Source organism: Pelobates fuscus, chromosome 1 (assembly GCF_036172605.1).
Source record: "Pelobates fuscus isolate aPelFus1 chromosome 1, aPelFus1.pri, whole genome shotgun sequence".
Classification (NCBI taxonomy): Eukaryota; Metazoa; Chordata; class Amphibia; order Anura; family Pelobatidae; genus Pelobates; species Pelobates fuscus.
In genome coordinates this window covers 47,993,281-48,019,874 of record NC_086317.1, presented here as the reverse complement: position 1 = coordinate 48,019,874, position 26,594 = coordinate 47,993,281, and the positions used below count along the sequence as shown (strand labels likewise).

The 26,594-nt window shown below is 38.8% G+C and overlaps 1 protein-coding gene across 1 annotated transcript; it reads right to left on the bottom strand.

Moving 5' to 3' along the window:
• Positions 1-448: 448 nt before the first annotated feature.
• Positions 449-25,160, bottom strand: BTG3 (BTG anti-proliferation factor 3). The gene is made up of 5 exons (XM_063443066.1): positions 25,084-25,160; positions 5,640-5,838; positions 3,386-3,523; positions 2,549-2,756; positions 449-957 (listed from the first exon to the last, which is right to left on the bottom strand). Exons 2-5 carry the CDS (start codon positions 5,810-5,812, stop codon positions 727-729), a joined length of 750 nt encoding a protein of 249 aa, XP_063299136.1. The 5' UTR covers positions 5,813-5,838; positions 25,084-25,160; the 3' UTR covers positions 449-726.
• Positions 25,161-26,594: the final 1,434 nt, after the last annotated feature.

Sequence of the window (26,594 nt, the reverse complement as noted above, 5' to 3'; positions counted from 1 at the left end):
AGTGCCACGGGTTGCAAGGTAAGTAAATATTACCTGGGACAAACACCTATATAGGTAGGGGAACACGTTTGAATTCCTAACGCTATAGTGTTTCTTTAAATCTTTACTTACTCCAATTATTTTTCCATATCATATGTACGTCCCAACATTCAGACTTTAAACATAAGCCAGTACAAACAGAGACAACACATATATATTCAGAACATGTATGCAGTTTTATAAGTTTTATGAAACAAACAGTTCAAGAACTAACAACTTATGATGAACACATTTTGTCAACATCCTAACAAGGACAGCTGGTTAACAACAAAACACCCAATTCCAAAAAATATCTATATATATATTCAAACCCTATTTTTCATTGTAATAAAAGTGTAAATGTGCCCATCTATTATATGATAAAATATGAACTAAATTGTAAATAAATATATTTTGATATAGGAAAAAAAAAAAACACTTTAAATGATGGCAATTGAACTTTAATTTAACCCAATCCTGTGCGAGCCACGAAATATAAATACACTTCCATTATTAAAATACTTAGGCACTTAACTAGAAACGCTACCAAAGTGTTATAAAACTTTTACTGTTAGACAGAGTGCAAAGAAGTTGAATATAAATAAAAATATATATATTACCAATCTAGGAGACAAGGATGCTTACATAATTTGGTCCTTTTTTTGAAATTTTGACGTACTTCTAACAGTGCTCCATCACATAAATTGTTTAAACCAAGCACTGGTGGGCAGTAGTCAAAAGATGTACATTAGTCCACTGGTTCCTTTCATTTGATACCGCTGGTGGGAGCCATGTGATTTGTCCGTACACCTTGTTGCTTCTCCCCTGTGACTGATAGTTGGACAGAAAACGAGGCTGTTGGTGGTAGTGAAAGCCATGTTTTTTCTTTGGGTACTTGTTCATGAAAGACATGGGTTGCAGCACATATTCCTGTGGTTCCTGTGTGCAGAAATACTTGGTTTGCATTCTCAAAATAACATATGCCAGCAGATATAAACTTTTGAAAAAGCTGGTTTTATATATACACATATACATACATACATACATATACATACACACACACACACACACACACACATTTTTTTTTTTAAATCTTGGAAAAATTATATTGATTATACGGATTAGGATTTATTATCTTGAAACCAAACTAATAAGACACTTAGACAGGTGTACATACAAATACAAGTAGTAAAATCTAGTGTTAGCATGAATGACTATAAATGTATATTTACTTAGACATCACTATTTGAATGCTATGTGTGTAAGCAAAAATAAGTAAATAAATGAATGAAAAAAATCCAAGCTGTTGCCATAGTACTCTAAATTAAAGAGGTGCTCTATGTACCATAACCACTAGAGTGAACTGCAGTGGTTATGGTATCATGGATAACTGCAGTCCACCACAACATGCAGTAATGGTCATGGTGTTTTAAATAACCCTTTAATTTAGAGTGCCAAGTATTGGAGTACTTGTTTGTGTACCTTCCAACATTGGAAGGTATGATACCAGGACAAGGCAGGCAGCCTTGAGGGGGTTGTAAACCAGTGATGCCAACCCCTCCATATAGGACCATGCAGAGAAGGTCCTAGTGCCTGTTCACAGCATGAACATTTCGAATGATGTTTCTGTGCTGTGCCACCCAAGGATGCAGGACACCAGGGAACTAAATTGGGACTGTTGGGAGGTCTGCCTTAAAAGGGACAGTTTAGGCACCATAACTTCTTCTAAATAAAAGTAGTTATGGTGCAAAGAGGCCGCCGGCACACTCCTACCTTAAGGGGTTAAACCATTCTTGAATGGTTTAACCCTAAAGCAAGCCTCCACTGCCGATCCCCAGTCCCCCAAGCGGAACCCGGCTTCTGAATCTCAGTTTCAGGAAGCACGGAGTGCCACTGGGCAGCCGCCCAGCTGATTGCCTGAATGCAGTCATCTGATGCTCTCTGGCTTGAAAAGAAAGGTACATTTTTCATTTAGATGAAGTTGTTCTGCTTACTGGAGTGCCCCATTAAACATTGATTTCAGGTATGTCCCTAAATTATTCTGGGTCCGATGCTGCTGTGTAAGAACACCTTATGATTTTTAAAATAATAAAAAAAGGAAGCAAGGTGCTAACTAGCTAGTCTTTTCTGAGAACAGGAAAATAGTTGGGACATGGTTAAGCTAGCTTTTACAGGGACATGGGAAAGGGCCATGTTAAGCATATTAACCCTTTTTGTTTTAGTGCTATCTGTCCTGTGAAGAGATGTAAGGGCAACAAATCGATCCGTGAGATCACCTGTATTTCTGCGTCGGAAATATTGCATGCACCCCAAAAAAGTGGTGTTAAAAATTTATTTTTAAACGTTTTAATTCACATTTAATTAAACTCAACAATGTATCACCTTTTTCTGGCCAAACATATTTTTGTAATGTGTTTTGTAAGCCAATAGGCTGAGGATATCATGAGTTATTCTGCCAGTTGCAATAGTAGCATACGCTTTCGTACGGACAAAGCTCGGAGTTCACTATGTAAAGCACATTTTAAAATACCTGGTAAATATTCTGTCTATCAGAAGCCACCATCATTGGTGAAGTCTTTCTACGACTGATGTAAACTTCATCATCTGAAGAAGACCCGGAGTGATAATCGGACGTCACATTATCCATAGCCTGGCTAACTTTCTGGGACACTTCGGCCTGACTGTCGTCTTCACTTTCAAAACAGGCTACGGTGAAAGGGTGGCTATGCTCACCGTACCTGGTAAACAGCACAGATGGGCGTTATTCCTTGAATCATGTTTATAACAAAAAACGCAGAATTTGACAATTTTCTATTTCGCTATTTTGAGCTAAAATATTCCGTTCAGAATATAAATTGACTCTGTACACCTTAAATATGGCAAAATAATAGTTTTTTTTCTTTTTTACACACACACACACACAAAAAGTAATTTTAGTACATTGCTTGTGCCTCCTAATTTACAATGTTCAGAGGAAATATTTGCACAAAACTAACAAGTGCTTACAGCTCACTGCATTGCAACAGTGTAAAATAAAGTAAAAATGACTATATCCCCATGGAAACCAGAACAAATAACTTTACCAAAGTCTATATTTTTTAGGTCTATGTTTACAGAGTTTATGCAACAGCACCACCTGCTGGTAACTACCCCTAAGTTCAATCTCAAGTACTAGCAAAAAGCTCCATCGAAACTCAATAAAGCTATCTAAAGTGGAGAATTGTCCTGGTTTGAATTCCTGACAATTCTCAGTTTAGTAAATAACCCTGTATGTTGTTGTCACAATGTACAGTAGCTTGGTCTATCAATAGTATCCCAGTACAGGCCCCATTAAGGAGATCAGGAAGGCCAGTTTCTTGTTACTAACCTGCAGCAGACTTCCCATGGATCGACCCACAAGGTTATTTCTCTAGGTAAGCCCAGGTCCTCGTACACCAGACCACTGACCATACAGGCTTTCAGGAGATCAGGATCAATACCGTGAAACTTGTTCACACGGATACACCTAAACAAAGTAACTACATTTTAACAATGGTGCAAAGTGGTTCGTAATAAAATTCATATTTTCCTTAAAGAGACAGTTTTGGTGTATAGTTCATGCCTCTGCAGTCTCAATGCTCAATTATATGCCATTTAGGAGTTAAATCACTTTGTTTATTAACCCTAGTCACACCTCCCTGCATGTGACTTGCACAGCCTTCCATAAACACTTCCTGTAAAGAGAGACCTATTTAGGCTTTCTTTATTGCAAGTTCTGTTTAATTAAGATTTTCTTATCCCCTGCTATGTTAATAGCTTGCTAGACCCTGCAAGAGTCTCCTGTATGTGATTAAAGTTTAATTTACAGAGCAAGAGATAAAATTGTTTAAGGTAAATTACATCTGATTGAAAGTGAAACCAGTTTTTTTTTTTTTCATGCAGGCTGTGTCAATCATAGCCAGGGGAGGTGTGGCTAGGGCTGCATAAACATAAACAAAGTGATTTAACTCCTAAATGGCAGTAAATTGAGCAGTGAAACCTGAGAAGCATGATCTATACACAACAACTGCTTCATTAAACTAAAGTTGTTTTGGTGACTATAATGTCCCTTTAAAAATAAAGTTTTAAATTGTGTTTACAGATAACTAGTAATAATAATTCATGTTTAGTTAGGATAACATCAGATATGTAACACAAATGGACAGACATGTAACACCAAATGCCATATACATTTGTTTTACTACCGAGCTAACAAACCGATACTGTGACGAAAGTACTCACTTTGGTTCTGCTTCATTAAGCTAAAGTTGTTTAGGTGACTATAGTGTTCCTTTAAAATTCACCCTAAATTTACTTACTTTAGTCTAGTAGTATCAGTGAATTATAACCAGCCATAAAGAAGGCTATGCATAGGCAATATGTGAATTAAATGTCAATATAAAAGTCAGAGCAACACAGATCAAGGGAAACAAACAGAGCAAAAAATTCATGGAAGAACCCAAGATCAAGAGACCAGAGGAAACAAACAAGGTTTTGATACTATAGAGCAGTGCTCCCCAACCTTTTTATCGCCGCGGACCGGTAAACGTTTGATAATTTTTCCGTGGCCCGCTTGTTTTGATTTAATAAGCCAAAAATAAAACCAGTCACATATATTAAAAAAACACACAGACACATACATAGTCAGAAAATCACAAACACAGTCACATAAAGACAGACTCAAAATTGTTGGTTCAGGGTCCCACACATACGCAGACTGAATGTATATAGCATGTTCATGTGAGAGTAAATAAAAATGGGGGCAGTGTGTGTAGTGCGTGTAGTGTGTGCATGGGGGCAGTGTTTGTGGGGCGGTGTGTGCAGTGTGTGTATGGGGGAAGTGTTTGTGGGGCAGTGTGTGTATGGGGCAGTGTGTGTATGGGGGCAGTGTGTGTAGTGTGTGTATGGGGGCAGTGTTTGTGGGGCAGTGTGTGTAGTGTGTGCATGGGGACAGTGTGTGTATGGGGCAGTGTTTGTGGGGCAATGTGTGTAGTGTGTGCATGGGGGCAGTGTGTGCAGTGTGTGTATGGGGGCAGTGTTTGTGGGGCAATGTGTGTAGTGTGTGCATGGGGGCAGTGTTTGTGGGGCAATGTGTGTAGTGTGTGCATGGGGGCAGTGTGTGTATGGGGGGTAAGGAGGCTTTTTCTTTTTTTAATTGTATTAAAATAAATATATTTATGTCCCCCCTCCCTTCTTACCTTTACTGGGAGGAGGGGGGACATTTCTTAGTCCCTGGTGGTCCGGTGGGGAATCCCTGGTGGTCCCAGCGGTGGTGAGATGAACTCTAGCCCAGTTACAGGGCTAGAGTTCACTTTTGCGAGATTTGGAGCGTTGCCGTGGTTACCGCGGCAACGCTCTAAATCTCACGAGAGGAGGACCCGGAGGAGCTGCAGGTAAGAGCTCCCGGGTCCTCTCTCACTCCCTCCCCTGCCGGCACAATTGCCCTGTTGCCCCCCCCCCCCCCCCCGGATCCGGGCGGCCCGGTACCGTTTAATCCACGGACCGGTACCGGTCCGCGGCCCGGGGGTTGGGGAACACTGCTATAGAGCACATTATTGGGGTACATTTGAGACAATTATCCCATTGGAATTTCCAATACTCACCGATATGCCTGTCCTCTAGTTGGGGTTTCTGGGTACCAGTGATTGACATACTTCCCGTGCAGTATTCGGGTCAGTTCGTCTGAAAACATCTCAATGTCTTCTTTTATTAGCTTTTCATTCTTTTGGATAAGTCTTGATAGAAAAAAAACCACAGCTGAGATTTCGTTCTTCATCTTGCCCCAGTGAAATTTCAAGTTTTCTGGATAAAAAAAATAAAAATACTAATAATTATGACAATCAGTTAGAACAAATTAAGCAAAGAGTAGGCACAACTGAATATGTTGTAAAACGCATGCACTTTACTTATGTTATCAAAAAGACACACATATTTAAGCGAATACTAAGTATACAGGTTATTATTAATCAGTTGATTGGTACTAATTTTGTTGATGAAGAAAAATATAAATAAAACAAGCAGGTAAAGAAGCTGGTTCATTAAAGGCTTACACCAAGCACCACGATCATTTTACTGATTTGAAGTGGTCATGGTGCCTGGACTCTGTATGTGCAGAATTTCGCTATAAAACCCTGTTAATACGGAGATTAACCCCTCTGCTGTTGGAAGTGTGACTCCATTTCCGGCCGTGACATTAGCCACTTGGAATCAAAGTTCCAGGCTGCCTAAAGTCAATTGTGTACATATTTGCCAGCACTAACATCCCTTCAGTGAAGGAGGAGAGGGATCAGGGAGAATATGGCCTTTAGCTTTTTTTTGGTGTTCTACTGAAACAGAGAAATTTAGTGCTGCCTCTTTAATGTGAACAACAGGCCAAATTGAAATTCTCTTTTAGTTTACTACTTTATTAAATGGTTACTCCAACCACTATGACCACTGCTGCAAAGTGGTCATGGTGCAAGCGGTTTGTATGTGCAGTGTTTCAGCTCAGTTGTCACTCCGCTCATGTCGATGCTCGTGAATGCACACAGCACTCATGCACAGTGCAGCGTTCACCATTTCTGATTGAAAAGCATTGGATTCAATGCTTCTCCATCAGACAAAGCTGATTGGTGTCCTTAAGGCGCTCACCCAGCAAAAAATCCAAGGTCCAGCGCTGCTTCTCTATGAGAAGCATTTGATTGGACCACAGACCAAAAGAGGCTGATGAGACGTGATGACAGAGAAGACTTGGACGGATCAGGGAGAACTTGGTCCACGGCTGGATTCAAGGCAGGGAGGGTGTGATCAGTGACAAAGGCCTAATAAGATAATTACTATTAAATACAAAGACTGTCAAAACAGGGTTGCAGTAACCCTTTAAAGGGTGCTACAGACATTTTATATTGGTAAAGTCACAGATATTTTAACTCTTGGGAGACAGCACTGAGTTATTAACACAGTATGGATTATTCACTTAACATTCAATTGTATTGACGTGAAAACCAACCTACAAAATATATGCTTAAAGGGACACCATAGTCAACGATTACTATAGCTTTGTGCATCTTTGGGAGGAGATGCTGATTGGCCACAGAGGCATTTGGCACCACCTCACCTCCTTGGTGGAGATCATGAGAATTGACTATCTCAGCCAATCCAATCCTTTCCTATGGGAATTCTATGTGATTGGCTGAGATCATCACTTCTGATGAGGTCATCCAAGGAGCGCTGGCGGACTGGAATAAATGTAAGATTTTATTAGATTTAGGGTAGCAAGGGGAGGTCAGGGGGGCTAGATAGTGATTTAAACACTGTAGGGTCAGGAATACACATTTGTGTTCCTGACCCTTTAGTGTTCCTTTAACCCCTTAAGGACACATGACATGTGACAAGTCATGATTCCCTTTTATGCCAGAAGATTGGTCCTTAAGGGGTTAAAGGGAAGGGATACTATAATGTAAGGAATACAAATCCTACTATAGTTCCCTCTATTAATAAACCCTTTCTGTACTCGCCCAAATAACAGCGCCGACCTCCCTCGGCACTGAGTTGGCGCTCCACCTCTTCTGACATCATCCGACGCCCTCCCTATAAGAAAGCATTTCTACAAGACTTTCTTATTTGGCTTTAACTGACACTGGATGTCCCCATGCAGAGCTTGAGGAAGTCCAGCATCAGCTAGGCAACCAAAAGTCGCCTAGCAAGCAGGAATTAGACAACCACTAGAGGCAATATAGTGCCTATAGTGTCCCTTTACATAGCCAAACTAAAGTTGTATTTATCAAAATACAAATACATACAATTGGTGGAACACTTTGGGCGAATCTGTAGGAGAAATATATCACATAGGGTAATATTGTAAAGGAAAACAAACTAATTTATAATCGAGAGTAAATACTCACAAACATGGAGCCAAATAAAATCATAAGGCTCTCATGAGTAGCGCAGGAGGACTCTTTCAGGACGTCCTCAATCCTGCTTCTTGTTGTGTTTGGTGCAGGTAATAGATGAAAGACGACGTCTTTGTGAAAGGACAATTCTTTATTGCACAAGCAAGCACCTATATATAAGTGCTGGTAGTGGTTTAAAATCAGATATCTGGGGTATCTCTGTATGGGTACTGTCTGGGATCAGATCAGACCCAATCATAAAAGTCCCAAAAGGAAAACAAATTAAAAGTCCAATATATAATGTGAAAGTCCAAATGGTACCTTAGGTAACTTCTGTACCAGTGCCGATACGCGTTTCGCCCCTATGGGGGCTTCCTCAGTCGGTGTGGTGTTCTGGGTCCTCTTTGCTTTATATATCTTCTTGTTGGCGTCTATTTCCGGGTTTCTCCTTTCAGCTCATAGCTTCCGGGTTCCGGCGTTGTGCGCACTTGGAACGCAACGTGCGTTCCAAATTGTGCGTCGTTCGCTCCATTTCCGGGTCGCACAGGGTGACGTCATTTTGTTTCGACCCTTGCGTCCCTGGAACGCACGACGTCACAAATGTGCGTTCCAGTGTATCAACAATACTCAAATGGTGTCAACAGATAGAATACATATTGCTATCTCTAATTTTGAACGAAAAAATAGCAGCAACTTTAATTCTTAGAACTGTATTATATAGTGCTCAATTTTGTATGGGAAAAAGTAGTCCCTAGCACATACTGTTACAGCTAACTGGTCTGAATAATAACTACATCCATATAAAACCATATACAGTAAAATACTTAAATAATTGGTATATATATAAAAAATAACGTGTGTTCTAAATTTCAAACTCTCATATGTAAAAATATATATATATATATAAAAATGAATAAAATGGTGAAAAATATGAACAATATAAAGGAATAGTTTAAAAAAAAAAAAAAAAAATAGTTTAAAAAAAGTGGCACAGTTCAAAATCCGAATTAAGACCATGTGGTATTAAAGAGTTAAAGTTAAAGATAAACTTCATTTCCTCCTTTCCTAGTTTGTTAATATAGTCCCCACCTCTCCAATCTTTTTTCACTAATTTGAGGGGACAAAAAAAGAGGTTTTCTGGGTTTTGGTTATGGTGTACCTTGAAGTGGTTAGAGACGCTGTGGGTTTCTAGTCCCTTTTTAATATTCCTAATGTGTTCTGAAACTCTCACATTTACACATCTAATGGTCCTTCCTATGTATATTAAATTACATGGACACTTCAAAAGGTATATGACCCCTTTTGAATAGCAAGTTAGTTGATCCCTAATAGAGAAGGTGGTATTGGTAGATTCTTTCACTTCTGTTATATGTCTTTTTCTACTCTTCGTACTTCTGCAGGCTAGGCAAGATCCACATCCAAAAAAACCTGTTGTTTGATTCATAAAGTGCTTTGGTGCATGGGGTTCCTTACTACTGTGGACTATGGCTTTCTTCAGATTTGTGGCCCCCCTATATATGATCTGAGGTTTTGTAGGTAGCACTTTCTTAAGTATTGGATCGTCTTGTAAGACGTGCCAATACTTTCTAATGGTTCTATTGACTCTTTTGCTGTTGCCATTAAAATTGCATATAAATCGAGCACTCTGCGATGTTTTTTCATAATTTTTCTTTGGTTTGTAGGTCAATAATTGTTCCCTTGGGATTTTTCTCACCTCCTCTATCGCTGTGGTTAGAAGTGAGTCATCGTATCCCTTCTCCAAAAATTGGCTCTTTATCTTTCCTGCTTGACTTAGAAAGTCTTTGTCGCTGGTACAATTCCGTTTAATCCTTAGGAATTGGCCTTTTGGTGCATTGATTAGCCATGGTTTGTGGTGACAACTATTTTGATCAATATATCCATTGGCGTCAACAGGTTTAAAATAGTTTTTGGTCTTAATTAAATTATCTTCTATAAAAATATGAAGATCTAAAAAGTTAATACTTGTTGGACTGTGGGTCGTAGTGAGGATAATTCCCCATTCGTTATTGTTAAGAAAGAGTAAAAATTGTTCTAAAACTTCAATGGAACCATTCCAGATCAAGAGGATGTCATCTATATATCGGCGATAGGACACCAAATTCGCTACCCATGAATGCTTCGAAAAGATATATTCTTCCTCCCAATACGCCATAAAGAGATTTGCGTAACTGGGTGCGAATTTGGTGCCCATCGCCGTACCACGGATCTGTAAATAAAAAGAATCTCTAAACCAGAAGTAGTTATGGGTCAGGATTAGTAAAATCCCTTCTAAAATGTATTCTATTTGGTCGTCTTTAAAATTGGATTTTGTTAAAAAATGCTTGACTGCTTTAAGACCTATTTCATGAGGAATAATACTATATAAGGATGTGACGTCGCTAGTGACCAGATGGTATTGTTCTTCCCATTGAATCGTATTTAGGAGCTGAAGGACGTGAATCGTGTCTTTTAAATGTGCTGTCGTATTGCTCACTAGGGGTTGTAACAGGGTATCGATGTATTCTGAGATTTTTGATGAAATAGAATCAATTCCAGATATTATTGGACGGCCTGGAGGGTGCAGGGGGTTCTTATGGACTTTCGGAAGATAGTAGAAAACTGGGGTTTTGGGGTGCGGGACAGAGAGATATTTACCTTCTTTCTCAGTCAAAATTCCTTTATCAAGCCCCTTCTGTACAAAATTTGCAAATTGTTCTTTAATTTCATTAATTGGATTCGAGGTTAATTTTTGATAAGTTGTGGTGTCGGATAGGATTCTCTCCGATTCCTGTATATACAAAGTCTCGGAGAGAACTACCAGACCCCCACCCTTATCCGCTGGTTTTATAATTAATTCTTTATTGTCTTGAATGTTCTTTAAAATCTTTTTTTCTTTTACAGTCATATTTTGTTGATATCTATTTAATTTCTTAATTTTATTAATATCCTTCATAACCATGGTCTCGAATGTTTTCATCTCATCCGAGACCATGTGTTTGGGGTAGAATTTTGATTTATCTTTTAATTCTGTATGGATATATTCAGTATCTTCGTTTTCTACTACGTTTCCTTCCTTCCCGAAAAAGAACTTTTTCAAACTTAGTTGTCTCATAAACTTATTTAAATCAACAAAAAAATCGAATTTGTTAAGGTCACAACTAGGGGCAAATTTTAATCCTTTTTTCAGGACTTTTATTTCTTCCTCATTAAATACATATTCTGAGAGGTTAAAGATGCCATCCGTATTTACTTCTTCCCTCTTTTTCCCTTGTTCTCTATTTCTTCTTCCTCTGTTTCGTATCCTGTTGATCTTTGGCGTTTGCCCGGAGATTCCCACGATTGTGGTTTCTCTCGCCATTTCAGGTTCTCTATTGTTGGGTCCTTCCGAAAAAAAGAAGAAGTAGAGGTAGAAGGGGTTTCTTGTTGTTCTCTGTGCCTCCTGTTCTCTTCTTCCATTGTTGGAGGTTTCATCATTCTCTGTTTCGGGAGAGATGTTGCTCTTTTTCGATCTCTTTTGTCATCTCTTATAGGGCTATTTCTTATATTTCTTCTTAGACTCTCTCTTGAATTTCTTCCCACCTTTTCTCTCCTTGGATCAGCCTTTATTGGACTCCTGACTACCGTTGTATGGTTATGATGGTTTGATGCATCTCTATAATCCCTTCTGGTGGAGTTCTTTTCTTGGTCTCTCCTGTATGCCAATCTTTGTTCTTGTGGTTCTCTTATCTTGTAAGGGGGTCCTACTCTTTCTTCCTGGTTGTGAGTTTTTACCACATCGCTGTAACTCCTAGCGGTCTGATATGGTCTTGATGTGCCCATTAAGGTTTGTTTCTCTCTTGGTGCTTCTTTTTTCTCACGTCCATAGTACGGATTCTCCTCCCTCTGATGTTTATCATAATGATTCATCCCGAGATACTCTCTTGTTTGTCTTTGTTCTATTCTATCATTATACGTTTTATTCTGTCTTTTTCTTTGTGTTCTTTGGGGAAATCTTATATTTCCGGTCGTATAATCATTGGTATCTCTCATGTATTTTCTTTTTTTTTTTTTAATGTCTATCGTGTTCTTTTCTGCTCTATCTACTTTAGATTTGATTTCTTCTATTAGTTTATTATATGTTTCTGGATTAGTTGTTTCACTTAACTTCTGTTTCCATATAGTGATTTCTGTATCTAGTTGTGTTAAGTTTTCTTCTCTTCTAGACACGATATAACCGATCATGCTAAAAGAGAAACCTTCTAACAGTTTGTTCCAACCATTCATGAAACATTGATCTTCCTTATCAAAGGTTGGATCTTTCTCAAACCTTAGCCCTCGTGGGGTTATTTGTTCTCTAACATATTTCTTCAGGGTCGCTATTTCCCACTGAATTTTCATTTCTCGAATTAATGCTTTTTCAAGATTAATTTTGCATTTATCTGTATTTACATAATTATCGTCTGGTCTGATTTCGTCAGTAGTAGCAAACATATGGTCTATATCTTTCACAGTATAATTTCGATTTTCCAAGAATGCCATATTGCCGTGCCACCCGTGTACTACCCACAATGTGTACAGTAAGGGGATATATACAATAAATGTAAAAAGGATACAATACACAATATGCGGGAGAGAAAGTGTTAGCAACCAGTGCTATAAACCACCTGAGTGGGAGCCCCTTATACCACTCTAAAAATCAAAATACAAATACATACAATTGGTGGAACACTTTGGGCGAATCTGTAGGAGAAATATATCACATAGGGTAATATTGTAAAGGAAAACAAACTAATTTATAATCGAGAGTAAATACTCACAAACATGGAGCCAAATAAAATCATAAGGCTCTCATGAGTAGCGCAGGAGGACTCTTTCAGGACGTCCTCAATCCTGCTTCTTGTTGTGTTTGGTGCAGGTAATAGATGAAAGACGACGTCTTTGTGAAAGGACAATTCTTTATTGCACAAGCAAGCACCTATATATAAGTGCTGGTAGTGGTTTAAAATCAGATATCTGGGGTATCTCTGTATGGGTACTGTCTGGGATCAGATCAGACCCAATCATAAAAGTCCCAAAAGGAAAACAAATTAAAAGTCCAATATATAATGTGAAAGTCCAAATGGTACCTTAGGTAACTTCTGTACCAGTGCCGATACGCGTTTCGCCCCTATGGGGGCTTCCTCAGTCGGTGTGGTGTTCTGGGTCCTCTTTGCTTTATATATCTTCTTGTTGGCGTCTATTTCCGGGTTTCTCCTTTCAGCTCATAGCTTCCGGGTTCCGGCGTTGTGCGCACTTGGAACGCAACGTGCGTTCCAAATTGTGCGTCGTTCGCTCCATTTCCGGGTCGCACAGGGTGACGTCATTTTGTTTCGACCCTTGCGTCCCTGGAACGCACGACGTCACAAATGTGCGTTCCAGTGTATCAACAATACTCAAATGGTGTCAACAGATAGAATACATATTGCTATCTCTAATTTTGAACGAAAAAATAGCAGCAACTTTAATTCTTAGAACTGTATTATATAGTGCTCAATTTTGTATGGGAAAAAGTAGTCCCTAGCACATACTGTTACAGCTAACTGGTCTGAATAATAACTACATCCATATAAAACCATATACAGTAAAATACTTAAATAATTGGTATATATATAAAAAATAACGTGTGTTCTAAATTTCAAACTCTCATATGTAAAAATATATATATATATAAAAATGAATAAAATGGTGAAAAATATGAACAATATAAAGGAATAGTTTAAAAAAAAAAAAAAAAATAGTTTAAAAAAAGTGGCACAGTTCAAAATCCGAATTAAGACCATGTGGTATTAAAGAGTTAAAGTTAAAGATAAACTTCATTTCCTCCTTTCCTAGTTTGTTAATATAGTCCCCACCTCTCCAATCTTTTTTCACTAATTTGAGGGGACAAAAAAAGAGGTTTTCTGGGTTTTGGTTATGGTGTACCTTGAAGTGGTTAGAGACGCTGTGGGTTTCTAGTCCCTTTTTAATATTCCTAATGTGTTCTGAAACTCTCACATTTACACATCTAATGGTCCTTCCTATGTATATTAAATTACATGGACACTTCAAAAGGTATATGACCCCTTTTGAATAGCAAGTTAGTTGATCCCTAATAGAGAAGGTGGTATTGGTAGATTCTTTCACTTCTGTTATATGTCTTTTTCTACTCTTCGTACTTCTGCAGGCTAGGCAAGATCCACATCCAAAAAAACCTGTTGTTTTCCTTTACAATATTACCCTATGTGATATATTTCTCCTACAGATTCGCCCAAAGTGTTCCACCAATTGTATGTATTTGTATTTTGATTTTTAGAGTGGTATAAGGGGCTCCCACTCAGGTGGTTTATAGCACTGGTTGCTAACACTTTCTCTCCCGCATATTGTGTATTGTATCCTTTTTACATTTATTGTATATATCCCCTTACTGTACACATTGTGGGTAGTACACGGGTGGCACGGCAATATGGCATTCTTGGAAAATCGAAATTATACTGTGAAAGATATAGACCATATGTTTGCTACTACTGACGAAATCAGACCAGACGATAATTATGTAAATACAGATAAATGCAAAATTAATCTTGAAAAAGCATTAATTCGAGAAATGAAAATTCAGTGGGAAATAGCGACCCTGAAGAAATATGTTAGAGAACAAATAACCCCACGAGGGCTAAGGTTTGAGAAAGATCCAACCTTTGATAAGGAAGATCAATGTTTCATGAATGGTTGGAACAAACTGTTAGAAGGTTTCTCTTTTAGCATGATCGGTTATATCGTGTCTAGAAGAGAAGAAAACTTAACACAACTAGATACAGAAATCACTATATGGAAACAGAAGTTAAGTGAAACAACCAATCCAGAAACATATAATAAACTAATAGAAGAAATCAAATCTAAAGTAGATAGAGCAGAAAAGAACACGATAGACATTAAAAAAAAAAAAAGAAAATACATGAGAGATACCAATGATTATAAGACCGGAAATATAAGATTTCCCCAAAGAACACAAAGAAAAAGACAGAATAAAACGTATAATGATAGAATAGAACAAAGACAAACAAGAGAGTATCTCGGGATGAATCATTATGATAAACATCAGAGGGAGGAGAATCCGTACTATGGACGTGAGAAAAAAGAAGCACCAAGAGAGAAACAAACCTTAATGGGCACATCAAGACCATATCAGACCGCTAGGAGTTACAGCGATGTGGTAAAAACTCACAACCAGGAAGAAAGAGTAGGACCCCCTTACAAGATAAGAGAACCACAAGAACAAAGATTGGCATACAGGAGAGACCAAGAAAAGAACTCCACCAGAAGGGATTATAGAGATGCATCAAACCATCATAACCATACAACGGTAGTCAGGAGTCCAATAAAGGCTGATCCAAGGAGAGAAAAGGTGGGAAGAAATTCAAGAGAGAGTCTAAGAAGAAATATAAGAAATAGCCCTATAAGAGATGACAAAAGAGATCGAAAAAGAGCAACATCTCTCCCGAAACAGAGAATGATGAAACCTCCAACAATGGAAGAAGAGAACAGGAGGCACAGAGAACAACAAGAAACCCCTTCTACCTCTACTTCTTCTTTTTTTCGGAAGGACCCAACAATAGAGAACCTGAAATGGCGAGAGAAACCACAATCGTGGGAATCTCCGGGCAAACGCCAAAGATCAACAGGATACGAAACAGAGGAAGAAGAAATAGAGAACAAGGGAAAAAGAGGGAAGAAGTAAATACGGATGGCATCTTTAACCTCTCAGAATATGTATTTAATGAGGAAGAAATAAAAGTCCTGAAAAAAGGATTAAAATTTGCCCCTAGTTGTGACCTTAACAAATTCGATTTTTTTGTTGATTTAAATAAGTTTATGAGACAACTAAGTTTGAAAAAGTTCTTTTTCGGGAAGGAAGGAAACGTAGTAGAAAACGAAGATACTGAATATATCCATACAGAATTAAAAGATAAATCAAAATTCTACCCCAAACACATGGTCTCGGATGAGATGAAAACATTCGAGACCATGGTTATGAAGGATATTAATAAAATTAAGAAATTAAATAGATATCAACAAAATATGACTGTAAAAGAAAAAAAGATTTTAAAGAACATTCAAGACAATAAAGAATTAATTATAAAACCAGCGGATAAGGGTGGGGGTCTGGTAGTTCTCTCCGAGACTTTGTATATACAGGAATCGGAGAGAATCCTATCCGACACCACAACTTATCAAAAATTAACCTCGAATCCAATTAATGAAATTAAAGAACAATTTGCAAATTTTGTACAGAAGGGGCTTGATAAAGGAATTTTGACTGAGAAAGAAGGTAAATATCTCTCTGTCCCGCACCCCAAAACCCCAGTTTTCTACTATCTTCCGAAAGTCCATAAGAACCCCCTGCACCCTCCAGGCCGTCCAATAATATCTGGAATTGATTCTATTTCATCAAAAATCTCAGAATACATCGATACCCTGTTACAACCCCTAGTGAGCAATACGACAGCACATTTAAAAGACACGATTCACGTCCTTCAGCTCCTAAATACGATTCAATGGGAAGAACAATACCATCTGGTCACTAGCGACGTCACATCCTTATATAGTATTATTCCTCATGAAATAGGTCTTAAAGCAGTCAAGCATTTTTTAACAAAATCCAATTTTAAAGACGACCAAATAGAATACATTTTAGAAGGGATTTTACTAATCCTGACCCATAACTACTTCTGGTTTAGAGATTCTTTTTATTTACAGATCCGTGGTACGGCGATGGGCACCAAATTCGCACCCAGTTACGCAAATCTCTTTATGGCGTATTGGGAGGAAGAATATATCTTTTCGAAGCATTCATGGGTAGCGAATTTGGTGTCCTATCGCCGATATATAGATGACATCCTCTTGATCTGGAATGGTTCCATTGAAGTTTTAGAACAATTTTTACTCTTTCTTAACAATAACGAATGGGGAATTATCCTCACTACGACCCACAGTCCAACAAGTATTAACTTTTTAGATCTTCATATTTTTATAGAAGATAATTTAATTAAGACCAAAAACTATTTTAAACCTGTTGACGCCAATGGATATATTGATCAAAATAGTTGTCACCACAAACCATGGCTAATCAATGCACCAAAAGGCCAATTCCTAAGGATTAAACGGAATTGTACCAGCGACAAAGACTTTCTAAGTCAAGCAGGAAAGATAAAGAGCCAATTTTTGGAGAAGGGATACGATGACTCACTTCTAACCACAGCGATAGAGGAGGTGAGAAAAATCCCAAGGGAACAATTATTGACCTACAAACCAAAGAAAAATTATGAAAAAACATCGCAGAGTGCTCGATTTATATGCAATTTTAATGGCAACAGCAAAAGAGTCAATAGAACCATTAGAAAGTATTGGCACGTCTTACAAGACGATCCAATACTTAAGAAAGTGCTACCTACAAAACCTCAGATCATATATAGGGGGGCCACAAATCTGAAGAAAGCCATAGTCCACAGTAGTAAGGAACCCCATGCACCAAAGCACTTTATGAATCAAACAACAGGTTTTTTTGGATGTGGATCTTGCCTAGCCTGCAGAAGTACGAAGAGTAGAAAAAGACATATAACAGAAGTGAAAGAATCTACCAATACCACCTTCTCTATTAGGGATCAACTAACTTGCTATTCAAAAGGGGTCATATACCTTTTGAAGTGTCCATGTAATTTAATATACATAGGAAGGACCATTAGATGTGTAAATGTGAGAGTTTCAGAACACATTAGGAATATTAAAAAGGGACTAGAAACCCACAGCGTCTCTAACCACTTCAAGGTACACCATAACCAAAACCCAGAAAACCTCTTTTTTTGTCCCCTCAAATTAGTGAAAAAAGATTGGAGAGGTGGGGACTATATTAACAAACTAGGAAAGGAGGAAATGAAGTTTATCTTTAACTTTAACTCTTTAATACCACATGGTCTTAATTCGGATTTTGAACTGTGCCACTTTTTTTAAACTATTTTTTTTTTTTTTTTTTAAACTATTCCTTTATATTGTTCATATTTTTCACCATTTTATTCATTTTTATATATATATATATATTTTTACATATGAGAGTTTGAAATTTAGAACACACGTTATTTTTTATATATATACCAATTATTTAAGTATTTTACTGTATATGGTTTTATATGGATGTAGTTATTATTCAGACCAGTTAGCTGTAACAGTATGTGCTAGGGACTACTTTTTCCCATACAAAATTGAGCACTATATAATACAGTTCTAAGAATTAAAGTTGCTGCTATTTTTTCGTTCAAAATTAGAGATAGCAATATGTATTCTATCTGTTGACACCATTTGAGTATTGTTGATACACTGGAACGCACATTTGTGACGTCGTGCGTTCCAGGGACGCAAGGGTCGAAACAAAATGACGTCACCCTGTGCGACCCGGAAATGGAGCGAACGACGCACAATTTGGAACGCACGTTGCGTTCCAAGTGCGCACAACGCCGGAACCCGGAAGCTATGAGCTGAAAGGAGAAACCCGGAAATAGACGCCAACAAGAAGATATATAAAGCAAAGAGGACCCAGAACACCACACCGACTGAGGAAGCCCCCATAGGGGCGAAACGCGTATCGGCACTGGTACAGAAGTTACCTAAGGTACCATTTGGACTTTCACATTATATATTGGACTTTTAATTTGTTTTCCTTTTGGGACTTTTATGATTGGGTCTGATCTGATCCCAGACAGTACCCATACAGAGATACCCCAGATATCTGATTTTAAACCACTACCAGCACTTATATATAGGTGCTTGCTTGTGCAATAAAGAATTGTCCTTTCACAAAGACGTCGTCTTTCATCTATTACCTGCACCAAACACAACAAGAAGCAGGATTGAGGACGTCCTGAAAGAGTCCTCCTGCGCTACTCATGAGAGCCTTATGATTTTATTTGGCTCCATGTTTGTGAGTATTTACTCTCGATTATAAATTAGTTTGTTTTCCTTTACAATATTACCCTATGTGATATATTTCTCCTACAGATTCGCCCAAAGTGTTCCACCAATTGTATGTATTTGTATTTTGATTTTTAGAGTGGTATAAGGGGCTCCCACTCAGGTGGTTTATAGCACTGGTTGCTAACACTTTCTCTCCCGCATATTGTGTATTGTATCCTTTTTACATTTAAAGTTGTATTTATTACTGGTATTTATAAAGCTTATAGGTGAGGAATATATATATATGTGTGTAGCTATATATCAGCTATTAGATCACTATTTTACAGTTTGGCTTTTAGTTCATTTCCATTTGACATGGCTGTAATGTGCAAGAGAAATAGCTTTTATGAGCATTCAATGTAAATAAAGAGCAGATATTTAGGTTGTTATCGAGAGAAGGAAATTAAAGAAAACATCCTGTACTTTTGTGTGCTTTGAACTACAAAGGAATCACAGTAACGGAACAAGCTGTGCCTGCTACAGAAACAGTTATAGGGTTTACTGAAGGCGGCATTCTATAACTAGGTGTGTGTGTGTGTGTGTGTGTAAAGGAAGTTTGAGTACACAGAATAATGAGGACTTTTGTTCATAGAGATGCATTGAGAATAAAGCACGCTTTGCTAACCTAATGTCACCTTTACTGTTGTACTGTTACACACGCGCCAGAGTACAACACAGCGGTCTATAAAAGATCCTCCAAGACAGCCGAATTCTCTTTAGTACTGCTATTGCAATGTGCAAGAAGATGCATTTTCCCATAGGCGTCAATACGATTGCATCTGGGATTTGGCAAAACTTGATGGTGGAATCTGGCTATTGCCAGGTTTTGGCACACTCAGTCTTCACTATATGCTAAAGTAGTCCCTTCTTTGTCTCATGATATCTATTGCAGGGCTTGACAAATTTGCTTTGAATCTAGGAGCCAGCTAAAAAAGTAAACTTACAAAACTTTAAAATTCAGTGACAAAAATACAATTCTTAAAGGGACACTATAGTTACCAGGACCACTACAGCATAATGTAGTGGTTCTGGTGTCTATAGCCTGTTCCTGCAGACTTTTCAATGTAAACACTGCCTTTCCTAGTCACACCTCTAGTGACAGTCACTCAGACGGTCAATAGAGGTGCTTCCTGTGTCAGTGCTGCACAGTCTGCAGCACCTACATTCAGCGTCTCCACTCTTTGCATGGAGGCGCTGAACGCTCCTCATAGAGATGCATCGATTCAATGTATCTCTATGAGGAGATGCTGATTGGTGCAGCGTTTTGCAGCCAATCCTAGGGGAAAAAACATTGGATTGGCTGAGATCACCAAACTTGATAATCTCAGCCATAGAGGCAGGGCCAGTCGAGGGGAGACTAGCACCGCGCCGGGGAAAAAGGGTGAATAAAAAAAACATTTGTTTGCGAACGGAAGGGGTCTGGCCACCTAAATGCACACATCATGACAGACAGACACACACACACCCCATGGCAGACACACACACATTATTGCTTGTTTTAATACCAGTTGGGTCCAGTGGGCAAAAGGCTGGGGGACTGTGCAGGCGGGCGGCATGCTGGGGGATTTTGTAGGAAGGCGTCTGGCTGCGCGTATTGTTGCTGGCGGTGAGGGAGTTAAGGTTCTTGCTCTGCCCCCCCGAGCGCCGCTTAATGTAACCGGGCCGGCATATGACATCATATGCCGGCCCTATTAAGTGACGCGCGGGGGAGCAGAGCAAGGACATCACAGCTCCCTCGTTGCCCTCCTCCTTTTCGCTCAGCCACCTGCCTCCACGACCAACCAACAAACCGCCTTCCTACCAAATTCCCCCAAGCTTGCTGATGGCTGGCCACTTGCCAGCCTTGGAGTTAAGGGGCTCGAATATCTCAGGCGCCAAGGCAAAATTCCGAGGCGCCATGGTGCCTGGGATTTGTCGAGCACTGATCTATTGAATGCAATGGAAATTCTGTGGAATTCTAACACAGCCAGAATAGTGCTTCATAAAGATTCTAAATGACAAAGCTGACTTTGACATAACAAGTGTTCCTCCGTTTAACATACTGCTGTAAATTCAGTAAAAAAAGCTAAACAGGACAAAGCAATATTACATCATTTTGCAACTGCTGTATGTGTGCTAATCCAATTTTGGTTTAATATTACCCAGTTGCTAGTAGGGTGTGCACCTACCTAAACCGATCTAATCAATGAGCACTCGTGCCCATACTGATGCACATGGTATGAGTGGCTCATTTTATCTAGTGGGGTCAGACAGGACATCTGTTAAGTCACTAACATCTTCCGTCAAGGCAAGACAGGGTGAGTACTATTAGGACCAGATAAAAGGTATCTGTTAATTACATCAAAATTCCACTGACTTTATGCATTGGTCTGACTATGCTGAAGAACGCTAATGGAATTTTAAGTCCTTTTCTAAGACTGTTGTTTCTCTACGTGGCCAGTTACTCTAAATATTCTGTGTTCCACTGACTCAAACCATAACAGATGTTGTGGTAATGACTAATGCAGCATAACACTCTTTTAAAAAAATCTTGGGGTAAAAGAAAAAAAGTCTTACATCTCATCATGGCATAATAGGTGCACAAACCAGAAAGGTTGTAATACTCAGAAATGCATTTAACAGTGCAAGATCCTCACCCCCTTTTGTTCATTTGAATAAAGTCCGATTAACTACTTAACGCTGTTAGGTAGTGCAATGTGTCCTACGTAAGAATGGCTTTAATGCAGTTATGGTGGCATAGCACACACTAACGATTGGATCCTTCCGGCAGCCAGCATACAAATAAAAAGACTGGAGCTGCACAGCCGCATTCGGGACATCGGACGACAATCTGCCAGGCTCTGTATGCCGCAATTCCAGACGGTGACATTTCTCGCCTATTTAACATGTTTCAGAACCATGTCAGAGCTCTCTGGTATCAGAGCCATCTGCTGCGTATTCTGGTCAGCTATTAGGTAAGTTTCAGCCGTTAAGGCTAAAAAGGAAAAAGCTCCAAGAACTAAGAGCACTCAAACACGTCTGGCCATCTTCAGAGTCAGGCCCCGCTGCCCTAAATAATATATATATATATATATATATATATATATATATATATATATATATATAATTGTATTCTATGTCTATATTTATGTATAATTTTAACATAACTATGTGATTTTAATAATTATATTTTGAGGAATTTGCCTGACAACCCAGGCAGAAAGTCCAGAGAATTTCATTTGCACGCCCTATATTTAACTATGTAACTTTCCAAAACACCATAAAACATGTACATAGTGAGTACTGTTGTACTCATGAGACATTGCTGAACACAAATATTAATGGTTTAGAGCAGCATAACGTACGACTATAATATCAATAGGTGAAAGTACAGTTCTTGTGTGAAAAATGAACACTGACTTTGGTTTGTGACTAAGTGGCTACTAAAAGAGACTGGACATACTCCATTTTAAATACCGTGGGTTGCCTACTTTTGCAGTTGGTATGCCAAGATGAAGATAATTTCTATTAATGGGCTTCCTTATGTTCTCAAAGGCAACATAGGCCCAGCAAATCAATCTGGCAAAATTCAATGTGTTAAAGCTGAAATGGGCAAGCCTATATTTGACTCTGTAACTTTCAGGAACACCATGAAACATGTACAGGTGGCATCGAGGGACATCACAGGATAGAAATGTGTGCGTTTTATTGCAGTAAAGTTAACAGTATTAGGACACAGTTAAAGTGCCATGCAGAATTTGGAAAATAACAAAACGTCTTAATTTCTCTCACATTCTTTTAGATATTATTCACATTAATTGTGTTCCATACATACATATTTGATGTAAAATTAAAGCCCTGCAGAATATACTGGCGCTCTATGAATAATAACCGCAATGACGATACTGAGGCACAAGATCAATTCATCACTTGGGTAATCTGTACTTATGTCCAAACCCCTGCACTCAAAGAGTTAATGCACTCCTGTAAACTTAAAAAGGAAAGAACACTATTCTACAGGAGTGTTGGGCACAGTTTGATACCCCGGTTTATAATACCTGTACATACCGGTGCATATACCAAATTAAAAATAACTTCATATAGATGCATAAATCCCTTTCTCAGTGCATGTAATATAAATTAATTTATAAACATTTAGCATTATTACGTCTGAATTATAGCATTATTCTGACAATGCTGAATTGTTTTGGAACTGTCAATATTTATTGTTTATATGAAATAGCTCCTACACTATTCAGAATTCTATAACAATAATAATAAAGAGGAAACGTTGTCATTCGGGTCATACATATACTAGTTATTCACGCCAATTTTTGGAAAATGTCAAATGCTAGTTTGTGCTTTGATTCCCACAAACCGTTCCCAACTCCAACAGGAAGTGGTAAGACAACGTGTGGGGAAAATACAGCTTCTGCCAATTTGCTCAAGTAGCTTCATTCATTTTAGGAAATTTGGACGTAAAAGTGACCAAGCTGTTGAGCACAGCAGGGCTTTCAGAAGTGCCCCCACCAAAATCAACTGGAGTCCCAGGATTAACTGGGAAATCACAGCCATTCCAGAGGCCTTGCTGTCATAACTCCAGAAGTAGAAGGTTTGTGTGTCTATCTTCTTATGGGTACCCCTTTGGAAGTGACCACAAGAAAGCTTTATTTGAGGAGAGTCTAGAAGCAGTTCAATCAGTAATTATCGCAGTTAGCATGTTTGTCTCCCATGTCAAAAATAAACTAGGACCAACCAATATTGCGGATCTATGACCTAGTGGTGAGTTTAACACAATATGGCCATAGGGTGTAACTGAATCCCCATATTTGTTTGGTATGATATGTGACTAAGTAGCCTTGTAAGATTTAAAACGGTTTATTTTGTGTGCGCGCGCTGTTCCTTCATCTATATTGTTTTAGACACTTACCGGCACATTTTCACAACTTACCTAGTTCCCTCCAGGCACCCAAGCTGCATCTGATCTTCTCCATAAGGAGAAACTGGATGGCTCCATACAGCGACGCGAGCTAGTGCCAGACCGGCTGGCTGGGAGCACTCAGTTAACGCTCTCAGCAAACTCCCATCACCCTTAACCCTGAGTATGTAATTACTGCAGTTTTTCCCCTGGCACTATAGAGTTAGAGTTAGAAAACAAGTTTGTTTTCCTGGCACTATAGATTCCCTTTAACCCCTTAAGGAGACATGACATGTGTGACATGTCATGATTCCCTTTTATTCCAGAAGTTTGGTCCTTAAGGGGTTAAGCAAGGCAGGGATATTGCACCCAGACATGAGGTCCCTTTAAACATGCTCTCAAAGGTTCTAATGAATTTTAACATATTGCTTCAAAAATGAGTTTACTAGGGAAAATGTATTTGTTTCATTTGCAGAGTACTGAAAAAGATAATGTAGGTTTAATGGTAAATAACCTAGAATCCAGCAGCAAAATGATCTCCTCTTTGTAGCTCCACTCTGTTATCCCATATGGTTTTTGAGTGTTACTTTAAACCGGGGTGCCCAGTGTTAACTTAGCATATTAAAGTGTCATGGGCGATATAGTCCTGCGGGATCTACCTTTTGGGCACCTCGGTTTAAACTAGTATATATGTTGCAACCTCATAGGATGATAAATGAATTGTCAACTCTGCCATTTAAAAAGTCAGCGCAATCTGAATGGCAAAATATTGGCTAAAATATCTGATATTTATGAAAAAAAAAAAAAAATAATCAGTTTGGCTATTCTAGCCTGAATTCTGCTTTGTGAGTTTTCATTTTGCTGCCATGCTAAGTATGATGAATAATCCAGTCTCTATCAATGAGAAATGACAATTAGGCGAAAAAAAAAATAATAAAAATGCATGCATAAATAAAATTGGATGAACTAGCAACTAACTGTATTTTAATTTTAATGCAAATATGTTGGGCAGAGAATACTTTGGGAGTGCATCACTCTCGGGCAGCACTAGGGGCTGGCTGAGAATTAAGGGAGTTGCAGTCCACGCATCCTGGGTTGATTTAGCCAACAGCAAATTTCACAAAGGACTGATCCAGGCACAGAAGGGTTAAAATATCATTACATTCTGACGATTGGCGTAGTTTTTAGTAAATATCATTAAGTTTTCTCTCTCTATGATGTCACCAATTTTTATGGAGACATTAAAGTGTTACAGTGGGCTCAGCCAAGCTCCTCTCTTACCGCCAGGGAAGCCTCATGGAAGGCGAGGGGTGACCCGGTACTGTGCAGCCAGAGGATGCACAACTTGCTCCCGCCGGCTCTGCCGCTCTTTGACGTCAATCGGTCATCCGGGGCCGCATTCCATGTCATACCCATCGTCCGCCGCTAGATGGCGCTGTAGAGATGAATGCCATATCAGAAGGAAGACTAGACGGTTCGGATTGCCAATCAAACGCGGAGAGGGAGGCTACGGCTGCCATTTTACTCTAGGGCAAGAATCTTTATTTGGCAAAAGAGAAAAGATGTGTTATTTCTAAGGAGTAGCACTTTTTTGTGAATTGTGATATATGCACGTTAGAAATGGTTAGAGGGACATTGTTGTTTTTTTTTTATTAAAAAATATATATATAAAAAACAAACAAACAAAAAAAACATATATATATATGTATATATGTATATATATATGTGTGTGTATATTTCCAAGGAGCCATCAAACCAAAATATGCAGGAATAAATTAAAGGGACACTGTAGGCACCCAGACCACTTTAGCTAGTTGAAGTGGTCTGGGTGCTGTGAACCTTTTGCACTTAGTGCTGCAATGTAAAACATTGCAGTTCCAGAGAATTGCAATGTTTACATTGCAGCTCTAAGTCTGCCCTCTGTGGCTGTCTAACAGCCACTAGAGAGCTTACGGAATCCAAACTAACTTTTGGTCCGTTATCGGATGCTGGACGTCCTCATGGACCTCCAGCATCAGACTTTTCCCATAGGAAAGCATTGCCACTCATGCGCATTAGATCTTCCCCGCCAGTGGGGGAGGAGCATGGGCGGAGCATGACCCAGCGCCGAGGGACATCGGCGCTGGATTAAGGCAAGTGGCTGAAGTTTTTTTTTAACTGGGGTACTCCAGGAGCCTATATTGCCAGGCAAACGGGCTTGTTTTCCTGGCACTATAGGATCCCTTTAAGTATATTGCAAGTTAAAATGTCAATCCAGACATGGACCACGTGCTCACTGTGCCTAGAGGGGTATCGGCTACACTTTACTGACGAGGCCCAAAGAGGGGCGAAACGATTGTCTGTGCTTGCTGTGTCTCTCCTGCAGAGAGAACTTGCTGGCATTTTGGTTCTGGACTGCCCATATTTTGAGACTTGAGCGGGGATTTACCAAAGATATTGAGTCTCTCTAAGCTTTTGCCCATTCCCATATCCTTTGTTTAAATTGCAAGTTTGCATGTTCTTCAAAGGGTAAATCCAGTGAACGTCACCATTAAACAGAATTAACACTGCACAATGCTTAAGAGAAAATATTAAAACATTTCTTAGACATAGAATCTATAGAGAACAAAAGCATTATTGTACAAAATACATTCAGCATTTCAGTTGCACCCATTCTGTCCTATTTGTGACTAAACATAAGTTTGGGCTAATGATTTTTGGTGATTTTGTTTACAAACTATGAAATAAAAGCAATTGTCAATTACAAGCCAATCAGAACGCTACGCCTTTACAAACTGCAAGTCCACCTTATA